This window comes from Protomyctophum parallelum (assembly GCF_964188405.1).
Source record: "Protomyctophum parallelum genome assembly, chromosome: 17".
Lineage (NCBI taxonomy): Eukaryota > Metazoa > Chordata > Actinopteri > Myctophiformes > Myctophidae > Protomyctophum > Protomyctophum parallelum.
In genome coordinates, this window is record NC_139719.1 from 22,175,576 (window position 1) to 22,192,331 (window position 16,756).

The following is a 16,756-nucleotide window of genomic DNA, read 5'->3' on the forward strand; positions in this document are numbered from 1 at the left end:
GACATTTCATTGTCTTTCACAAATCCTAAATAATCATTTTGAACACGCTAAAGACCTAAATTAACACTTAGGATTTAACAGTGTACCAAGCAGTGCAAGCACACACATCATTGCAGCTGGAAAGGCACAATTACATAGAAATATGAGACTTCTTCAGCTAAAGTTTGAGTTTCTGCCAGATAGAGGAAATCAATAAAGTGGCAGAGCAAAGGACCAACGGAGGGAGGGGAGGTGGTTGATTTGGGAGATAAACTGCCCTTGACTTTCACCTTCCAAAGCCTCTGGATTTAATCTATGACGGCAGACGCGAGAGCAGACTTGGCTGGTAACAACGAAATAAAAAACAAAAACAACAAACAATGGATAAATAAGACTTTCCCCAGAAAGGTTTATTTAATTGTTAAAAATAGTAAGGCTAGAGATGCTGTAGAAGTACACAGGTAGATTCATGTACTAGAACAGATGGGGGGTCGATATCAATGACAAGCCAGTATGTTGGGAGGACTGTAGCCCCCCTGACAGGGGGGGGGGGGGGGGGGGGGGGGGGGTACATCCTTTAAGTTGAGGAGGAGGATGGAGGGAGCAGGTTTTGTGAAACAAGCTCTGGTACAATAGAGTTGCCCCACCATTGACTGATCCAATAGCCTCCAGTAGTCTTAATATCAGAGCTTTGGGAGGGTAAACTGATCCTGTCTATGTCTGAGGGTGACCTCTACCCAGGGCACTGTGTTAATACTACTAATACGCAGGCCTCAGACAAACCCTGCCTTGACCACCGCCACTTCCTGCAGAGATAGTGCATAGCTCAGTGAGTTACCCTCTCCAAAAAATCAACCAAGTATTACAACAATATATCATTTCAATAGCAAAAGAAAAAACATTGTCATGAAAATAAACCCAAGCCATTTTCATGTTTCAAAGACATATATAATCATATATATATATTCCTATTCAATGTACAAAGATACATTCTGAATTGCAAAGGCTCATTCATGGAAATAAATACTGAAATGGCTAAACTGCAATACGATAGCAATCCTCTCCTCTCGTGGAGGGAAGAGACATTCATGCGCACACACTCACATGAGGACGGGCCTCATATCTCATACTCAATACAGAGGAAACAGAAAACAAAAAACAAAACATAACATAACAGCAAAATTCTGATAGTACACACACACACACAGGCCAGAGACAGGGCTCGCCTCGAATTGCACCCTATCCGACATCCCGCACACGTGCGCCCTGCATCCGGGCCAGATTATAGTGGACAGTAGTGGGGGGGATAGGTTGCCATTTCAGAGAGAGAGCAGTCTAAAAAAAAAGAATCCAAAAACATACAAAAGGCTAATAAAAATAGTCCTAAAATATTGACTGAAAGAATCGATGTCTGCCAGACACATCAGGAGGGAATTTCACTTCAGTAGCCTCAGCTACTGAACATCATGTAACAAAAAAGGCGCAGGGGCGGAGAGCGGCACTGCAAAAATATAAATGTCAGTCAAGGATTTTTTAACCACTTTAACCCTGGTGTCCCTCTCTTGGGCATGGAATCACAGGCAGAAGCTTTCAAAAAAGATTTCCAATAGCAGAGCAAGCTCACATCTCGTCACGGTTGCGACGTGTTGTGAATGGCTATTTTTTTTAAGTAGGGCTCAAGTGGCTAATAAACACTTGACAGTGGAGATTTGTATATGAGATAATGTTCAGATAACACTCAATATACACTCCCATAGCATGTTTATAAAAACAGCAGTAGGTCCAGCATGGTCTCTCCTGTTAAACCCAATTACTTTCACTTAAGCGAAATATGAAGGTCTAAAAATATATCTATCTATACACCAGGGTTTGTGTTACATCGAATCTACAGGGAGGCAAGACCAAAGATGCTGCTAAAAGGCGTCATGTTATGAAGAGGAGTCACTGTTTGTTATTTTAACATCATTCTCAATTAATCTTATTTTAAACTTTTTTTTTTAAATCATTTTCCTTTGGTAGCAAACATTCTTTCACAGAAGAATAAATACTTGAAAAAGTCTATATAACTTAGTTCTTTCAAACCTCGATACCTAAGGCAGTCGTAGATATTTGTAAAGTGTCTACTTGCTCTAAGCTGGTGGGAAGGGTCGACGGAGCAGAGATGCAATAACGTCTCTGGAGCCCTGTTCAAATACTTCTATGTCACACCCTGCCTCCCTTCCTTTCTGCCCTCCTCAGGCAATAGCTAATTCAATAGAATCTAAATCAACAATTATCAACCGGTCCAACTAAAAACAGACCTGCCACTAATGTCAAGGAAGGAAGGACATCCGCGTACGAGAGTAGCAGAAGTGGAGGTAACCGTTGCATTTTTAATCTTGCAAAGTCAAGTCTCTAAACTGTTACCCAGCATCGCACGGATGGGTCAAGACTCAGGAGATGATAAGAAGGCTTTGAACGGGGCAATCCTCTGCTCCAGCAGCCCATAACATGATTCATCTGTGTATTGCATTTGTCTCGACACGAAACAAGATCCAGTGAAAACAGGCAATTGATTTAAACTGTCTTGCATACAATCAAATGCCAAGTTCACAAGGAAGTAAGATAAAGCGAGAAGCGAGAGTGAGGAAGAGAGAGTAGGAAAGAAAACTTTACAGGATGGGGAAAGTGGAATATGTCTGCTTTGTTTATAACCAACTGCACAGGAATAGACTCCTTATCTATTCTGATTGTCCCTTACATCAGTGGTTTCGAACCCTTTTCACATCAAGGTCCATTATTTATTTGGCATTTGAGCCACGGACCACCATTTGATGAGATTTAGCCTCTCAGACCCAAGACGTAGAATATTTCGTTGTCGTTGGATGAGAGTTTGTCCACAATTCCATGTTGTATTGATGTGGTACCATAGGAGTGATAATTAGGCAAACAATTCTTTTACATTCTCAAAATTGTGTTAGAGTTCTTGTAAATTAAGTAATGCAGACGTTTAACAATAATTTAACTCTTAAAGCGTCAAATTAAACCAAATGGACCGTTACGGAGCCATTTGGTTTCATTTTACGCTCTCGGGAGTTAAAGATTTATAAGGGTCCATTTGGTTACCAACTCTCCATCATTTAGCTGGGGACCACCTGGAACCCCCTCAAGGACCACTGGTTGAGAACCAGACTTGACTTACATCATCAAACATTAGGACACCAGTAATTGTAACTGCTGAAAGTGTTCTACTCTCTGCTGAGTCTGCACGTATCACCACACAGTACAGGGAGTGTAACCTGAATGTGTCAAGTTGGAAAATTGGATGCATTCTTTTTTCTGAGCACATGAAACAAATAATAATAATCAAATAAAGTAAAAAAAATAAAAAAGGGCATGGTTTTGTATTCAGTATTTGTGTAACTTTTACTATTACGGTAATTGCAATGGAATAAAAAAAGTAAAATAATTTTGAACAAAACAGATTAAAAAAAAGTAGTGGGAAAGGTAAAGTAAGTAAATAAAAACAAAATAAACATGCGTTTCGTGTCAGTTTGAACTGCTCCCGGTGATGGGCAGAAAGCCGCCACACTCCTAAAGTTTACCGCTGAAGTTTACCGCTGATAACGCGAAGAAGAGCTAACAGTTTTGCTGTGACCGAGGGACAAAGTGCTAATCTTAGACCTGGTGTCTTGTGTGCGGCAGGTCCTCCACCCCGAGCTCCTTTTCCGTGGCAGCGTGTGTTCAGGTGCAGGGGGGGTGGGGGGGTAGTGTTTCATGGGTAAGAGAGGTCCAAATTCAGTCGTCATTACACAGAACCTGCCAGACAATAAGGTGGCTGCGCTCAGCTTTGGCCAAGAAGGGCTGCAGCTTCATCGTGGGTTCATCCACGTCCTCTGGCTCACCAGCCTCGTCACCTACACACACGCACGCACACAAACACAATGTTTTACACGTCGATTTGTTGATATATAAATGTTTTTTTTATTCAACAAAACGCAGGACGCAGATCGCAAATAGTGGTAGCCCTACAACTCACTCACCCATCCTGAAGTCAATGTAGCCTTCTCCTCCACTCATCACCAACATAGACCTGGTCCCGTCCTGAGAATGAGCATCCATGGCCTTGTTGTCACCTGCTGCTTCACCTCCACTCGATGCGGGTGGGACTGCATGGCCTTTATGCAACGCACAGTCACGCACATGGACAGGGTTATTGTTATTGGCGGTGTTGTTTTTTTTTTTGCACTTTACTTTTATTTTATCCATTATGTCCATATGGAACGGAGATTGCACATTTCACACATTTAACAGAGCATCACACCTATTGAAGAGTCATCACAGACACAGGAAACAAAAACATGTTATTCCAACAACACCAATCATCCACACATTATGCTTCTTGACATGACCTTCAGCAAACTCTGACTAATAACGAAGGGAGGACAGTAGCTGGGCTGTTTGACCGACCCCTGGCCAATGATGTTAAGGTTGCATCTTTAATCAGTCTTGGCAATTGTAGTTTTACCCGTGTCCACCTGACACTGAAAACCTCTGTTCTTAAATGTAGTCAAACTGTAGGATTATTATTATCTTTTTAAATACATGTCATCCGTACAACATAAACAAACAGTTGACAACATAAGAGTGTGACGATCTAACACCAGTGGTGTAAAGTACAATTACTTAAGTACTGTACTTACTGTAAGTACAATTTGGAGGTATTTGTACTTTACTTATTATATAGCATTTCAAATTTCCACTACTTTTACTGCTACTCCAATACATCTCAGAGGCAAATATTGTACTTTTACTCCACTACATATATTTGAAAACTTTAGTTACTAATTACTTTGTAGCTTTTGTTAACCACTTCAGATCTATACATTTCGACCATTTGAAAATAGCCGATCTGCAAGCTCACAATGCGATGCGATGCATTGTGAGCTTGTAGATCAGCTATTGTCAAAAGATTTTTACTAGACATTTGAAAACGTGAAATTCTGCACAATGAGTACTTTCTACTTTTGGAAGTAAATTTTGATGGCAACACTATAGTACTTTTAACTCAAGTGCATTTTGAATTCGGGACTTTCACTTAAACGGAGTACTTCTTCTACATTACAGTATTCATACTTTTACTTAAGTAAAGCATTTGAGCATTTATTTCCACCACTGTGTTTGTTTACCAGGGACAGAGGTGAAGAACTTCACAGCATCACGGTGACCATGGAAACAGAGCTGTGCGTGAGCCATCGAGCAGAAAGGAACAAAGGTTCCGGCCGTCACTTTGTCGCTGTTCTCATCGCCGTAGACTCGCACTACACTTCCTGGTCTGTTTCCTCCCGTCCCCGTGGTTACCTTGTTGGTTGCTGGAAATCACAGACAAAAGCAGAAAGAGGGGAGACAGAAAAGGTACAGAGGTTGTTAATGTGAAGGGCTCCGGCATGCAATACACACAAACATAAATAAATGAATAGCAAGTATTAATTTAATATTCAATGATAGGTGCAAATGAGAACCTTTGAGTCACAGTGCAAATAATCTAAATGCAACAAAAGTTTTAGTGCACTACACGAATAGAGACTAAAGAAAGACCTTAGATAGAGAAGCAGAGATCTGGGCATCAAACAGCACACTAAAAAAATACACTAGGGCACATTTTATCAGTAGAAAAAATGATGTACAGCAGCAGCAAGAAAAGAAAAAGACTAAATAAAGCAATGATCTAAGAACTCTCTACAGCAAACTATAAGATGTCAAGGCGAATTTCGAGAGCCCCAGAATGTTGAGCTGTTCCCTACTGTAATGTTCAACGTGCAGCAATCAGTGAGTTCATGCCATGACGGTACTCACTGTCTGTCAGGGGAATAGAGATGATGACTCCGTTCCCGGTGCCGACCCACAGGCGTTTACAGGACACCATGAGAGCCGTGATCCGCACGAACGAGAAGCCCAGCTTCCCCGTACCTGAAATACATGATACCCGTATAATGTATATTACTATCACAACTGTTGGCAGAAATGTTCTTTGTCAAGAATTCCCCACAGTTATTCACAGCCATCTTCTTCAATAACAATTATTCTTTTGTGTTTCATTCACAGAAGACGGAGACAATTATTAAAGGTAGGGGTGCAATAGTTAATGGAACAAATTAGATTGAATCAATTTGAATGAAATTGATGATATATATTCTTGTAATAATAGACAACAAAAATGTTAAATTATAGCAAAAAATGCACACAACCCCATGATGAAGTATAAAACAGGGCTTAAGTGGTATATACAGTATATTGACAACAAAATCAATTAGAATTTGACTTTTGATAGCAAAAGTTAAGATCGATCTCATTTCCCACTGATCTGGCAAGAACCTCCACTCAACTCACCCAGCATCTTGCTGACGTAGGGCTCAATGTCTACGTCCTGGAGGTGCTGGTGGGTGTGGGCGTGGAACAGCCGGAGCGTGGAGTCCAGTCGGATGGACACCCAGATGCCGTCTCCGTCCCAGGCCAGCTGCCGGACCTGGCTCTCCTTGCGGGGGTGGGCGTCAAAAGACTTCTGCGGACGGAGGACAGAGTGGGGAACGGGGAAAGTGCAGAGAGTGTTGGAGAGGCAGGGGCTGAAATCCCGTTAAGAGGGCACTTTTGAACAGAAATAGCTAAAATAGCAGATCTACAAGCTCACAACGTGTCGCGCTGCGACGCGTTGAGAGCTTGTTGATCAGCTCTTTTAGGGGCGCAATCCAGCAGTCTTTCGCTAGTGGAGATGTGGATTTTGAAACAAATTTGTTCAACGCAAAATGGTGCATCCCAAGTTCAGGAGACTACAAATGATTCTCCTGAATGCTGCCTTCCGGTTTGGCGTGGAAAGGAGCGGCATTTGCATTTCTTCCACTATAGTAAATGCTGACATACGTGGTCTGGAGAGGGCAGTTGTTTTACAGACGGGTAAAAGGGGCAGGGGCTGAAGCCCCCTTTGATGTCTATGTGTGCCCGTCTCTGGTGGGGAACGGGAGTCACATGGAGCAGTGGTTCCCAAACCTTTTCATGTCAAGGACCCCCAAGTTGACACTAATTAGCCCCGCGGACCCCCATTTGGAAAGGTTTGCCAGGGACCCCCCATAAGAGAAGACTTTTTTATTGTAAAATCAATGTTAACAGGTTGTGTGCCCAAAACTTCCGACGTCCTGGGAAATCCCGCTATGTAGTGCCCAAGACGTCTTTTTTTTTAGCAAAAAAATAAAAAAAATGTAAAAAGTGGGTACCCTGGGTTACTATTTTGAAAGTGTTGTGTTGGTACACAATGTGTTAATTTAACTCTGAGAGGGTACCAATGGAACATTTGTACACTCTCAGAGTTACAGACCCATAAGGGTCCATTTAAGTGATTACAACACAGAGTTAAAGTGATTACAACACTTCCCAGGCGGTATCATGTCCCTTCACTGGGAGACATCATATGAGTGTACATACAGTACGTACCTCTATTTTCATGGCTTTGGGCTGCACCACATAGATCTTGTTCCTGTAGCCACACCACACTTTATCATGCACTACCGTGATGCAGCGGATGGAGTGATGGGGTCGACCCAAGTCTAACAGGTGGTAGTTGGTCAGGTCCCACTGACCGTCTGAAATCAAATAAATAAGAGAAAAACTGTTTGACCCCATTTTTCCTGCATCGACAATTCGACGCCCATGCTAGCAACAGCCTACTTTAACCATTTGAACCTGGGCACTCTAATTTGGGGTATGTCAGATTCAGTGTTTTCCCATTTCTTCAAACAAATAGCCTGAGGAAGGTCAGTAGACCGAAAGCTTGCTAAATAAATACATTGATTGTGCGCAGATCTGAGTGTGCGGAGCTTCCCTTTATTTTTCTCACGTTCCCTTTGTGGCTCCAGCACCTCTCTTAAGTTTTTTCAGCAGATGAGCGGTGGTTCTTTTTACTTTTCTTTTCAAACAAATAGCCAAAATACAAGGTTAAAAGATGTCTCATCATTCATGACATACTGCGAGATGTGAAAGCGTTGTAAATTGGCTATTCGTTTTAAAGCCCAAGTAAAGAAAATAGGGCTTATTATTAAGCGGTCAATTGGAAGGATGAAAGCACATAATAACAAAAGTGAGTCATGGTCAGTGTGCAGCCTCACCTACTCCTCTGTGGAAGATGGCTAACGTGCCATCAGAAAGAGCCACCAGCACCCGGCCTTTCACATGCCTGTTGGGAGAGAGAATAGCTGAATGTCTACTCTGCACAAAGAGGGAGATATTATCACATCGTCTCCGTTAGGCAGAAACCTTGATGTCTAATGGATGCAATTCAGTTATTATTTAGTCACACAGCTCTTCTTGTTAATACGTTCCATTGGTTCAATATTTGTAAAGCCACAGCTTGAACTTGTAGGTCTGCTATTTTTGAAAGATCGTGAAAATGTGCCCGAAATCATTGAATATATATTCTTTCAGAGCGAGTTTTTTAAACTCAAATCTTTGCTTCTGAGGGGTCCCTGGAACTACAGTACATATTTTCAGATGGGGGTCGGCAGCCAAATACACATAATTCTAGGGGTCCTTGACATGAAATATTGAGCACCACTGATAGAGAAACATGAGGTATTTCAGAAAACTGTCAGGATTTAGGAGAATTTTTTTTAATTTCGACGTCAGGCCTAAATGGGTATGAATAATCTAAATCAAAGAGTTGAAATATGAAGACGCAAGCTTTCTGCCCATTGGCAACAATATGTAGCAAGCAAGTGTGGAACTTAGAATAGCGTAGGTTGTTGCAGGGAATAAAAGTCTACCTGGGAATGGGACCTGTCGAACTGTACTTACACTATGCCGAGAACGGAGTCCTTCAGCTTAATAGAATGGAGACTGTACTTACACTATGCCGAGAACGGAGTCCTTCAGCTTAATAGAATGGAGACACTTCTTCCACTGAGCCACAGAGGAGTGCACGTACACACTGGAAATGAGACAGACTTCGTCCATTAAACTCGACTACCTTTTTCCACCGATGAAAACCTAATAAAAACTAAGCTATGGGGACTACAACAACTGAGACTTGATACATTGACAATTTCACCAACAACTAAAAACTAGACTGAAATGTTAGGGAGGGACTAAGGGAGAAGAGTTTGGTTGCACTATAGGGTGTTGCACTCTTAAAATAGAGGATCTACAGTACATGCTCACATTTTGTAAGCTTGTAGATCAGCTATTTCCAGCATGCAACCTGCCAAAATATATATTTTTGTCGACAAAATCAACTGTAGATTTACACTACAAGGAGCACCGAGTGAGCGGAGAGAGGCCGTTCCCAGGCAGTGGACGAGAACAGGGCGATTACAAACAAAAGAGCTTCTTACCATCCGTTCTGTGCCCCCAACCACATGGTGGGCAGCACGCTGCTCATCTTCTGAGCCTCTTCTCTCATCAGGTCCTGTTCCTCTGGGACGGGGCTGGAACTGACCCCATCCTTTAACAGGTCACACTCCCTGACCAGCAAAACATTGGAAATGAGGAGTTTGACCATATCGGCAAAAAAATGTCAATATCGGACATCTCTAATTGTGTGTGTGTGTGTGAGTGTACCTCTGCGTGTAGTTGCCCGAGTTCTCGGCAGGCTGGGCCCCCAGCGGGTCGGTGAACACGTGCTCAGTGTAGGCGCCCCTCTGACCTCCTCTGTGGTCGACAGCGGGTCCGCCACTGGCCTCGGTTGCTTCGGTCGCCTGCTCCGCCGGCCTGGACTCCGCTGCGGGACAGGTCACACAATGCTTGGAATCACATGACGCACGTGAACCCTATACAGCTCTGGACTCTGCTGTGGGACAGGTCACCACATGAACCCTACAGCTCTGGACTCTGCTGTGGGACAGGTCACCACATGAACCCTACAGCTCTGGACTCTGCTGTGGGACAGGTCACCACATGAACCCTACAGCTCTGGACTCTGCTGTGGGACAGGTCACCACATGAACCCTACAGCTCTGGACTCTGCTGCGGGACAGGTCACCACATGAACCCTACAGCTCTGGACTCTGCTGTGGGACAGGTCACCACATGAACCCTACAGCTCTGGACTCTGCTGTGGGACAGGTCACCACATGAACCCTACAGCTCTGGACTCTGCTGTGGGACAGGTCACCACATGAACCCTACAGCTCTGGACTCTGCTGTGGGACAGGTCACCACATAAACCCTACAGCTCTGGACTCTGCTGCGGGACAGGTCACCACATAAACCCTACAGCTCTGGACTCTGCTGCGGGACAGGTCACCACATGAACCCTACAGCTCTGGACTCTGCTGTGGGACAGGTCACACAATGCTTGGAATGACATGACGCACATGAACCCTGGCTGCAGCGTCCCTATTCTGGCGGCCAACATTTGGCGGAAATAGCAGATCTACAAGCTCACAGCGCATCACGTTGCAAATCGCAGATATTGGCTATTTTGATACTATTTTGATAAAAATGTATAATTATAATAATGGTAATTACAATAGAGGTACAGAGCAAGTACAAGTACAGAGCCCTAGGGTAAACTAAGTGCAGTGGTTTGAAGGAGAACTTCGGACTAGAAGGCTTTCTTAGCTTTATTTGTAGTCGTTACGTTACAAAGAGGTCCAGGTGTTATTTTGTGCAAAAGCACATTATTGGCTATTTCCCCTACTATAAAAGCCCTAATTTTGGGGGGTTGGGTTTTAGTGCTAATTCGCTTATTTCCATCTAAATAAGTAGTAAAGTGTGCCACTTGGGCTACTATTTACATTATGAAGAGAGGATATATAAAAAAGATTTTTGAGCGATGGAAATAAGCGTATTAGCATTAAAACCCAATGCCCCATTCAATTCAATTCATTGAGGGCTTATGGTAGGGAGAAACAGAACAGAAGTAAATTGCATTATGATCAAAGACTATTCAATCTATGGAAGACGCCAGAGAAAAACAATAAAAAAAGAATGATTCTTGTGATTTGTATTTTTTATGTTTTAGAGCATACTATAGAGCTATATTTTCTTCTCTTTTTTGTGCTTTCTATTTCCCCAACTGCATTTCTTGGAAACTGTATCAAAGTAATTTCCTGAGGTAGAATGAATCTACATTTCTTATCCCCATATTTGGTTGCACACTGGTGTTTAAAATAAAATAACCATGTACTGTACATGTTCACAGGAGATTTGTTGTGAGCTCGTAGATCTGCAATTTTTTTAGGAATGTAAGCCGTAACCTTCTCTTGGTAAATGGTGCATTTATATAGCGCTTTTATCCAAGGCGCTTTACATAGGTTGTGCATTACATTCACCCATTCACACACACATTCATACACCGATGGCGGAGGAAACCATGCAATTCAATAGCGACTTTAAGCAACGATGGCTACGGCTGTCGGATACGGCAACCGGAAATGGATCAGTGCTCGATACATAAACCTGCTCTCCGTCGCAGCCCTTTCTACTACGGGAGAACCTACACTTACACGTAGTGTCTACAACGCCATGTCATAACCATGTTCATTGAAATTATAGCTGTCATACATTTACACAGATTGCTCCATCACCTCTCTTATGCTGTGTATTGTGTTGGCATGCTCTGAATGAAGAAATAACACTAATACCATCATATGTCATATTAACCATGTTTATTAAAACGGTTTTAGAATAACACAGATTGCTCCAGCACCTTCCTCTTTCCACTGCTGATCATGTCCAGCGCATGTAAGAATTAACCAATATCGGCAAGTTAGCTGGCGCACGACGGGGTGTATAATAATAATAATGTGTTTATGTTTGACACATGCTGCATGGACGCGCGTCACCATGGCAACCAATGTCGCCGACGGCTGTTTGCTTAACGATTTTGACTGCGACGACGTCAGAGAAGCCGTACTTCCGCATAGCGTCGCCGTCCTGAAACAGTTGTTGCCTAGTGTCTTGCTCAAGGACACTTCGACACTAACTCTGGGGGAGCCCGGGTTCGAACTGGCAACCTTGCGGTTTCCATCCAGCCACTCCCCTGAACCACCGCCGCCCCTCGTCTCTTGCGAGTATAAATCAGGCGTTACCTGTTAGTGCGTCCGTTCCGACCGGACTGCCCTCTCTCTGAGGAGCGGCCGCCAGCCCCTCGGCGGTACAGCCAACCACGGTGATTCCCATGAGCAGCCCCTCGCCGCTCGCTGGGCTGCCATTGGCCGAGCCGGGGGGCTCTGGCGAGCCGCCGTCGTCTCCCACTCCCACCGGTCCTCCGGCCTCCTCCTCCGGCTGAGACACCTCCTCACCGGCCGGGTAGTCCGTCTCTCTGGCACCTGAATGACGACAGACAGACAGACAACATGCCAGTTCATTAGCAGTGTGACTGGAATACATAGGGCGCCATTCGAGGTGTTTACATTTTTAACCTCAAATTCAGTTCTTTCCACAACAAATATTTGTTTTATAATTAATTAAACATTTATTGAGCTTTTGAATGGTTCATTCATTCATACATTTGGAGGTGAAGCGGTGAACAGTCGACGCCAGCGTCCTCACTTGCCACATTCACACCAATGGTGGCAAGCTCACACCGACCAACTCATTGGAGGCAATGTAGGGTTCAGTGTCTTGCCCAAGGACACTTCGACATGTGGACAGGAGGAGCCGGGATTCGAACCGCCGACCCAGGGATCATTGGACGACCTGCTCAACCTCCTGAGCCACAGCCGCTGGTTTACTCATTATAAGTGAATTTTCTCTTTTAGTGGATTTACTGTACAAGCTCACAACACATCGCAACATGTCGTGAGCTTGTAGATCCACTATTTTGGCAATCAAATGGGGCTTAATTCATATTTTTACTTATACTTTATTTATACCGTTTATTTGTATTGCAAAAAGATACGATACAATACTATACTATATACTATACGATATGTTGCCGTTTGCATTTTGATATACTTCCGATTCTTGAAATTGGAAACGATTTTTCGATGCCGTTACTATATCGCTATACACAATACAGTGTGTGTGTGTGTGTGTGTGTGTGCTGACCTGGTACAGTGGCGATGCACAGTATGTGGGCGTTGCACACAAAGAAATTCTCCAGCATGTTTCCGGGCTGGTTGGCGTCGATGACGACGACTTTAGTGGTGGCCTTGGTGCTGGTGCAGATCCACACCAGGGACGACAGCTCGTCCTGCTGACGCAGCTCTTTCTGCTGCTCCTGAACACGTACACATAATATTATGATTTATTGAACCCATTTAGACCCGACGATGATTCTACAAATGTCTTCAAAAATCACGACAGTTTTCTGAAAAATCAGTCGTTCTCAAACGTGTTCATGTCAAGGACCCCCAAAAAATATATGTATTTGGCTGCCGAAACCCCCATTTGAAAATATGTTGTTCCAGGGACCCCCCAGAAGCAAGGATTTGAGTTAAAAATGTTCGCTCTGAAAGAATATATATATATTCAAGGATTTGCGCTACATTTTCACGATTTTTAAATACTACTGTTTTGCAGACACTTTCATTGTGTGTGTGTGTGTGTGTGTGTGTGTGTGTCTGAGTGAGTGAATGTGCGCTGGCCGTGCATACCGTCAGTTCCTGGTCCAGTTTGTCCAGACTGCTCTGGGACCCAGTCCTCCACCTGGGGCTCTCTGGCCCGGCCACGTCACTGTAGAACACGCTGGCTCCCACGATGGAGCCTCCGTCTCTGGTCTTACCTCCCGAGAGGTTCACACCCGCCGCACACCAAAGCTGAGACACACAGACACAGACACACACACACACACACACACATCGAACTCAAAGCCACAATGTATACTCCGGAGTGTTCATTTAACTCTGAGAGTGTACAAATGTAACCGAAATGGACCTGGAAGGGTCCATTCGGTTAACATTTGTACACTTTCAGAGTAAGTAAGCCTTGCCGAGCCATGAGGCCCATAAGGCAAGAGCCAATCTCCCGTTTCTTTGGCGTGAGGCAGCTTGATGTACAAGTACACCCCCTGGACATGACGCTAGTATGTCGCAGGGACTTAACACCCAATCCAACCCTTGATGCTGAGTGCAGGGAGGCACTGGGTCCCATTTCAACAGAGTCTTTGGTATGACCCAGCCGGGGATCGAACCCCCGACGTCCCAGTCTCAGGGCGGACACTCTAACCACAAGGCCACTGAGCTGGTACGCTTTCAGAGTTACAAATGCATAAATATCAAAGACCACAATACAATGTAAAAATATGTTCACATGGTACGGTACCAACAGCTGTACTACAGAACAACACTGAGAAGTTGGATACAACAAGCTGCACACACGACACAACACATTAGGTTTGCAATACAGTAACACACAACACGCAAGATGACGAGAGCCACAATACACTACCATACACTATTCACTGTTATAGACCACTATGTGCAATTAAAAACAAAAGCACAGATACCTTCATAGAAGCATCTTTCTCATCCAGCGGTCGGAGGAACACAGGAACTGGCAGATTCTTCATCTTGTTCTCTGACGGTCCGTTGGGCACCTGGCAAATCATTAAAAGACATGTGTTCTTAACCTTATGATGCTGTGTTAGCATCGTGTTAGCATCATGTCGTGCTTTAGCTATTGAAAAAAAGCAGATCTACAAGCTCATAGCGCGCCACCGAGTGGCGCGCTACGAGCGGCGCGCTACGAGCTTGTAGGTCTGCTATTTTTGAAAAATCGAAGAACGACTGACATTTTTAGAATCTGATCTCAGGTCAGAATGGGTTAATCAGACCAGTGTGTGTCCAGTGGAAACCTTGTATGAATCTGATCTCAGGTCAGAATGGGTTAAAGCCCTAGTGTGGGTGTCATAGATGCTGTGGTGTGGTGTCTCATGTCTCCGTACTTTATACTTCTTGGGCAGGCTCCAGCCGTAGGCCTGCACCCTGCCGTCCTCCTTCTGGACATGGGCTTTGACCTGCTGGTACTGCACCCTCTTCTGCTCCCTCCTGGACACCGGACTCTCCGCCGCCCTGGGAGGAGGAACAGATGCTTGGGTTTAGATGTCGGATTTGTTTTTTTTAATATTCTACTGAATCATGACAAGGACTGAAGAAGGTCCGGAGGGACCGAAACGTTTGCATTCAAAACAAAATACTCATGTGCCAAGCAAATACACAGGTTGCGGGTGTATTCTATTCCTTTCATTGATGTCAAGGACCCCAAAAAATATATGTAATATGCTACCGAGCCCCCCCCCCCCCCCCCCATAAGCAGCAAAGATTTGAGTTAAAAACTTTCGCTCTGAAAGAATATATATTCAAAGATTTGAGGCACATTTGAATGATTTTTAGTGCAGCACTCGGTGGCGTGCTATGAGCTTGTAGATCTGCTATTTTTCAATAGCTAAAGTATAACATAATGCTTAAAACACCAAAAGGGGTTCCCGTTCTGAATGATTTAATAGACAGCTAAAAACCCTCTGGGTTGTCAGCTTTACCGCCAGGGAATTCCCCAACCGGGATTCTCCACCGTTAAGCTTTACAATGCCGTGTGAGGGCTGTGGGACGCAACTCCTCTCAGCCCCATTTGCCCTTTGCTCCGATCTCCATTCGTCGTAAGGCCTTAGTATAGATTTACGTGGTTATGTTGGCGTGTCATCTAGATGGGTCGTTAGTTATTCATGGCTGAGCTCCATCCAACCATGCTATATGCCCATAGCTGGCCTGGGCCAATGGTTGGACGGACGGACGGACGGACGGACGGACATCTTACTGTACTACAGCCAGCAGATCAGAAAATACCGTTTTTGTGTGAATTTAAATGATATTTTGACCAATCTGCATGGTAGAGTAATGTTAATGCATATTCATTCATTCACGACGGGAACCCCTTTGTGTTTTAACCCTGTGTTTTTAGGCCTGAAGTTGAAATTAAAAAAAAATCTTCTAAATCCTGAGTTTTCTGAAATACCTCATGTTTCTATATCAGTGGTTCTCAAGATTTCATGTCAAGGACCTCAAAAATTTGGTCGCCGACCCCCATCTGAAAATATGTTGTTCCAGGGACTCCCCCCCCCCCCCTCCCCCTCCCCCAGAAGCAAAAAAAAAAAAAAAAAAGCAAAGATTTGAGTTCAAAACGTTCGCTCTGAAAGAATATATTCAAAGCCACATTTTCAAGATTTTTCAAAAATAGCAGACCTACAAGCTATGAGCTTGTAGATCTGCTATTTTTCAATAGCTAAAGTATAACATAATGCTTGAAGCACCAAAAGGGGTTAATGGTGGGTGGGCCATAAAAGTAATAGATTTAAGCTTTACATACTATTTTCTTGTTATGGATTGAATGTGGTTGTGCAAATTATATACCAAATGTAAATGTTACTGTCAAGTGTCAGACAGTACTGTAGGGAGATGATTGGCCTTACATTTGACCACTGGGGGGAAAGCAACATCATTGCTGCAATGTACTGTTCACACTTCAAACATACATAGGCGCCCTCGAGTGGCAGCAAGAGGTAAGTGTTTTGATACACACTGAGCAAACCACTGAAGCCGATTGTGGAAAATGTACAGCATTTGTAATCAGGGGCAATGAGCTGATCTTGTAAGTTTTCAAGCCCTTGCGTGATTTAGATTGAATATTAATGATATTAAATGGCACAGCTTTAAAACCATTGCTCCGATTATTACACATAGCTAGTTCACTACTAACTAAACTTACAGGCTAAAGCAGTGGTTCCCAAACGTTTTAGGCTCAAGACCAAAAACAGGAAATTAGACATTTACCCATGACCCAAACTTAGTGACAATAGCAGATCTACAAGCTC

General features: G+C 43.8%; 1 protein-coding gene across 2 annotated transcripts in view; it reads right to left on the reverse strand.

Moving 5' to 3' along the window:
* Positions 1 to 355: 355 nt before the first annotated feature.
* The window catches only part of spag9b (sperm associated antigen 9b), a 63,821-nt gene continuing 47,420 nt past the window's right edge, over positions 356 to 16,756 (reverse strand). For both annotated transcript variants that reach the window (XM_083787200.1, XM_083787199.1), the window contains 15 exons: positions 14,834 to 14,960; positions 14,396 to 14,485; positions 13,545 to 13,706; positions 12,997 to 13,168; positions 12,036 to 12,275; positions 9,562 to 9,721; positions 9,336 to 9,464; positions 8,852 to 8,932; positions 8,115 to 8,182; positions 7,444 to 7,592; positions 6,349 to 6,520; positions 5,815 to 5,928; positions 5,148 to 5,330; positions 4,002 to 4,136; positions 356 to 3,875 (listed from right to left, as the gene is read on the reverse strand). In XM_083787200.1, the coding sequence (XP_083643326.1) occupies positions 3,757 to 3,875; positions 4,002 to 4,136; positions 5,148 to 5,330; positions 5,815 to 5,928; positions 6,349 to 6,520; positions 7,444 to 7,592; positions 8,115 to 8,182; positions 8,852 to 8,932; positions 9,336 to 9,464; positions 9,562 to 9,721; positions 12,036 to 12,275; positions 12,997 to 13,168; positions 13,545 to 13,706; positions 14,396 to 14,485; positions 14,834 to 14,960 (2,101 nt within the window). In that variant the 3' untranslated portion in view covers positions 356 to 3,756. The remainder of the gene's footprint in view (positions 3,876 to 4,001; positions 4,137 to 5,147; positions 5,331 to 5,814; positions 5,929 to 6,348; positions 6,521 to 7,443; positions 7,593 to 8,114; positions 8,183 to 8,851; positions 8,933 to 9,335; positions 9,465 to 9,561; positions 9,722 to 12,035; positions 12,276 to 12,996; positions 13,169 to 13,544; positions 13,707 to 14,395; positions 14,486 to 14,833; positions 14,961 to 16,756) is intronic.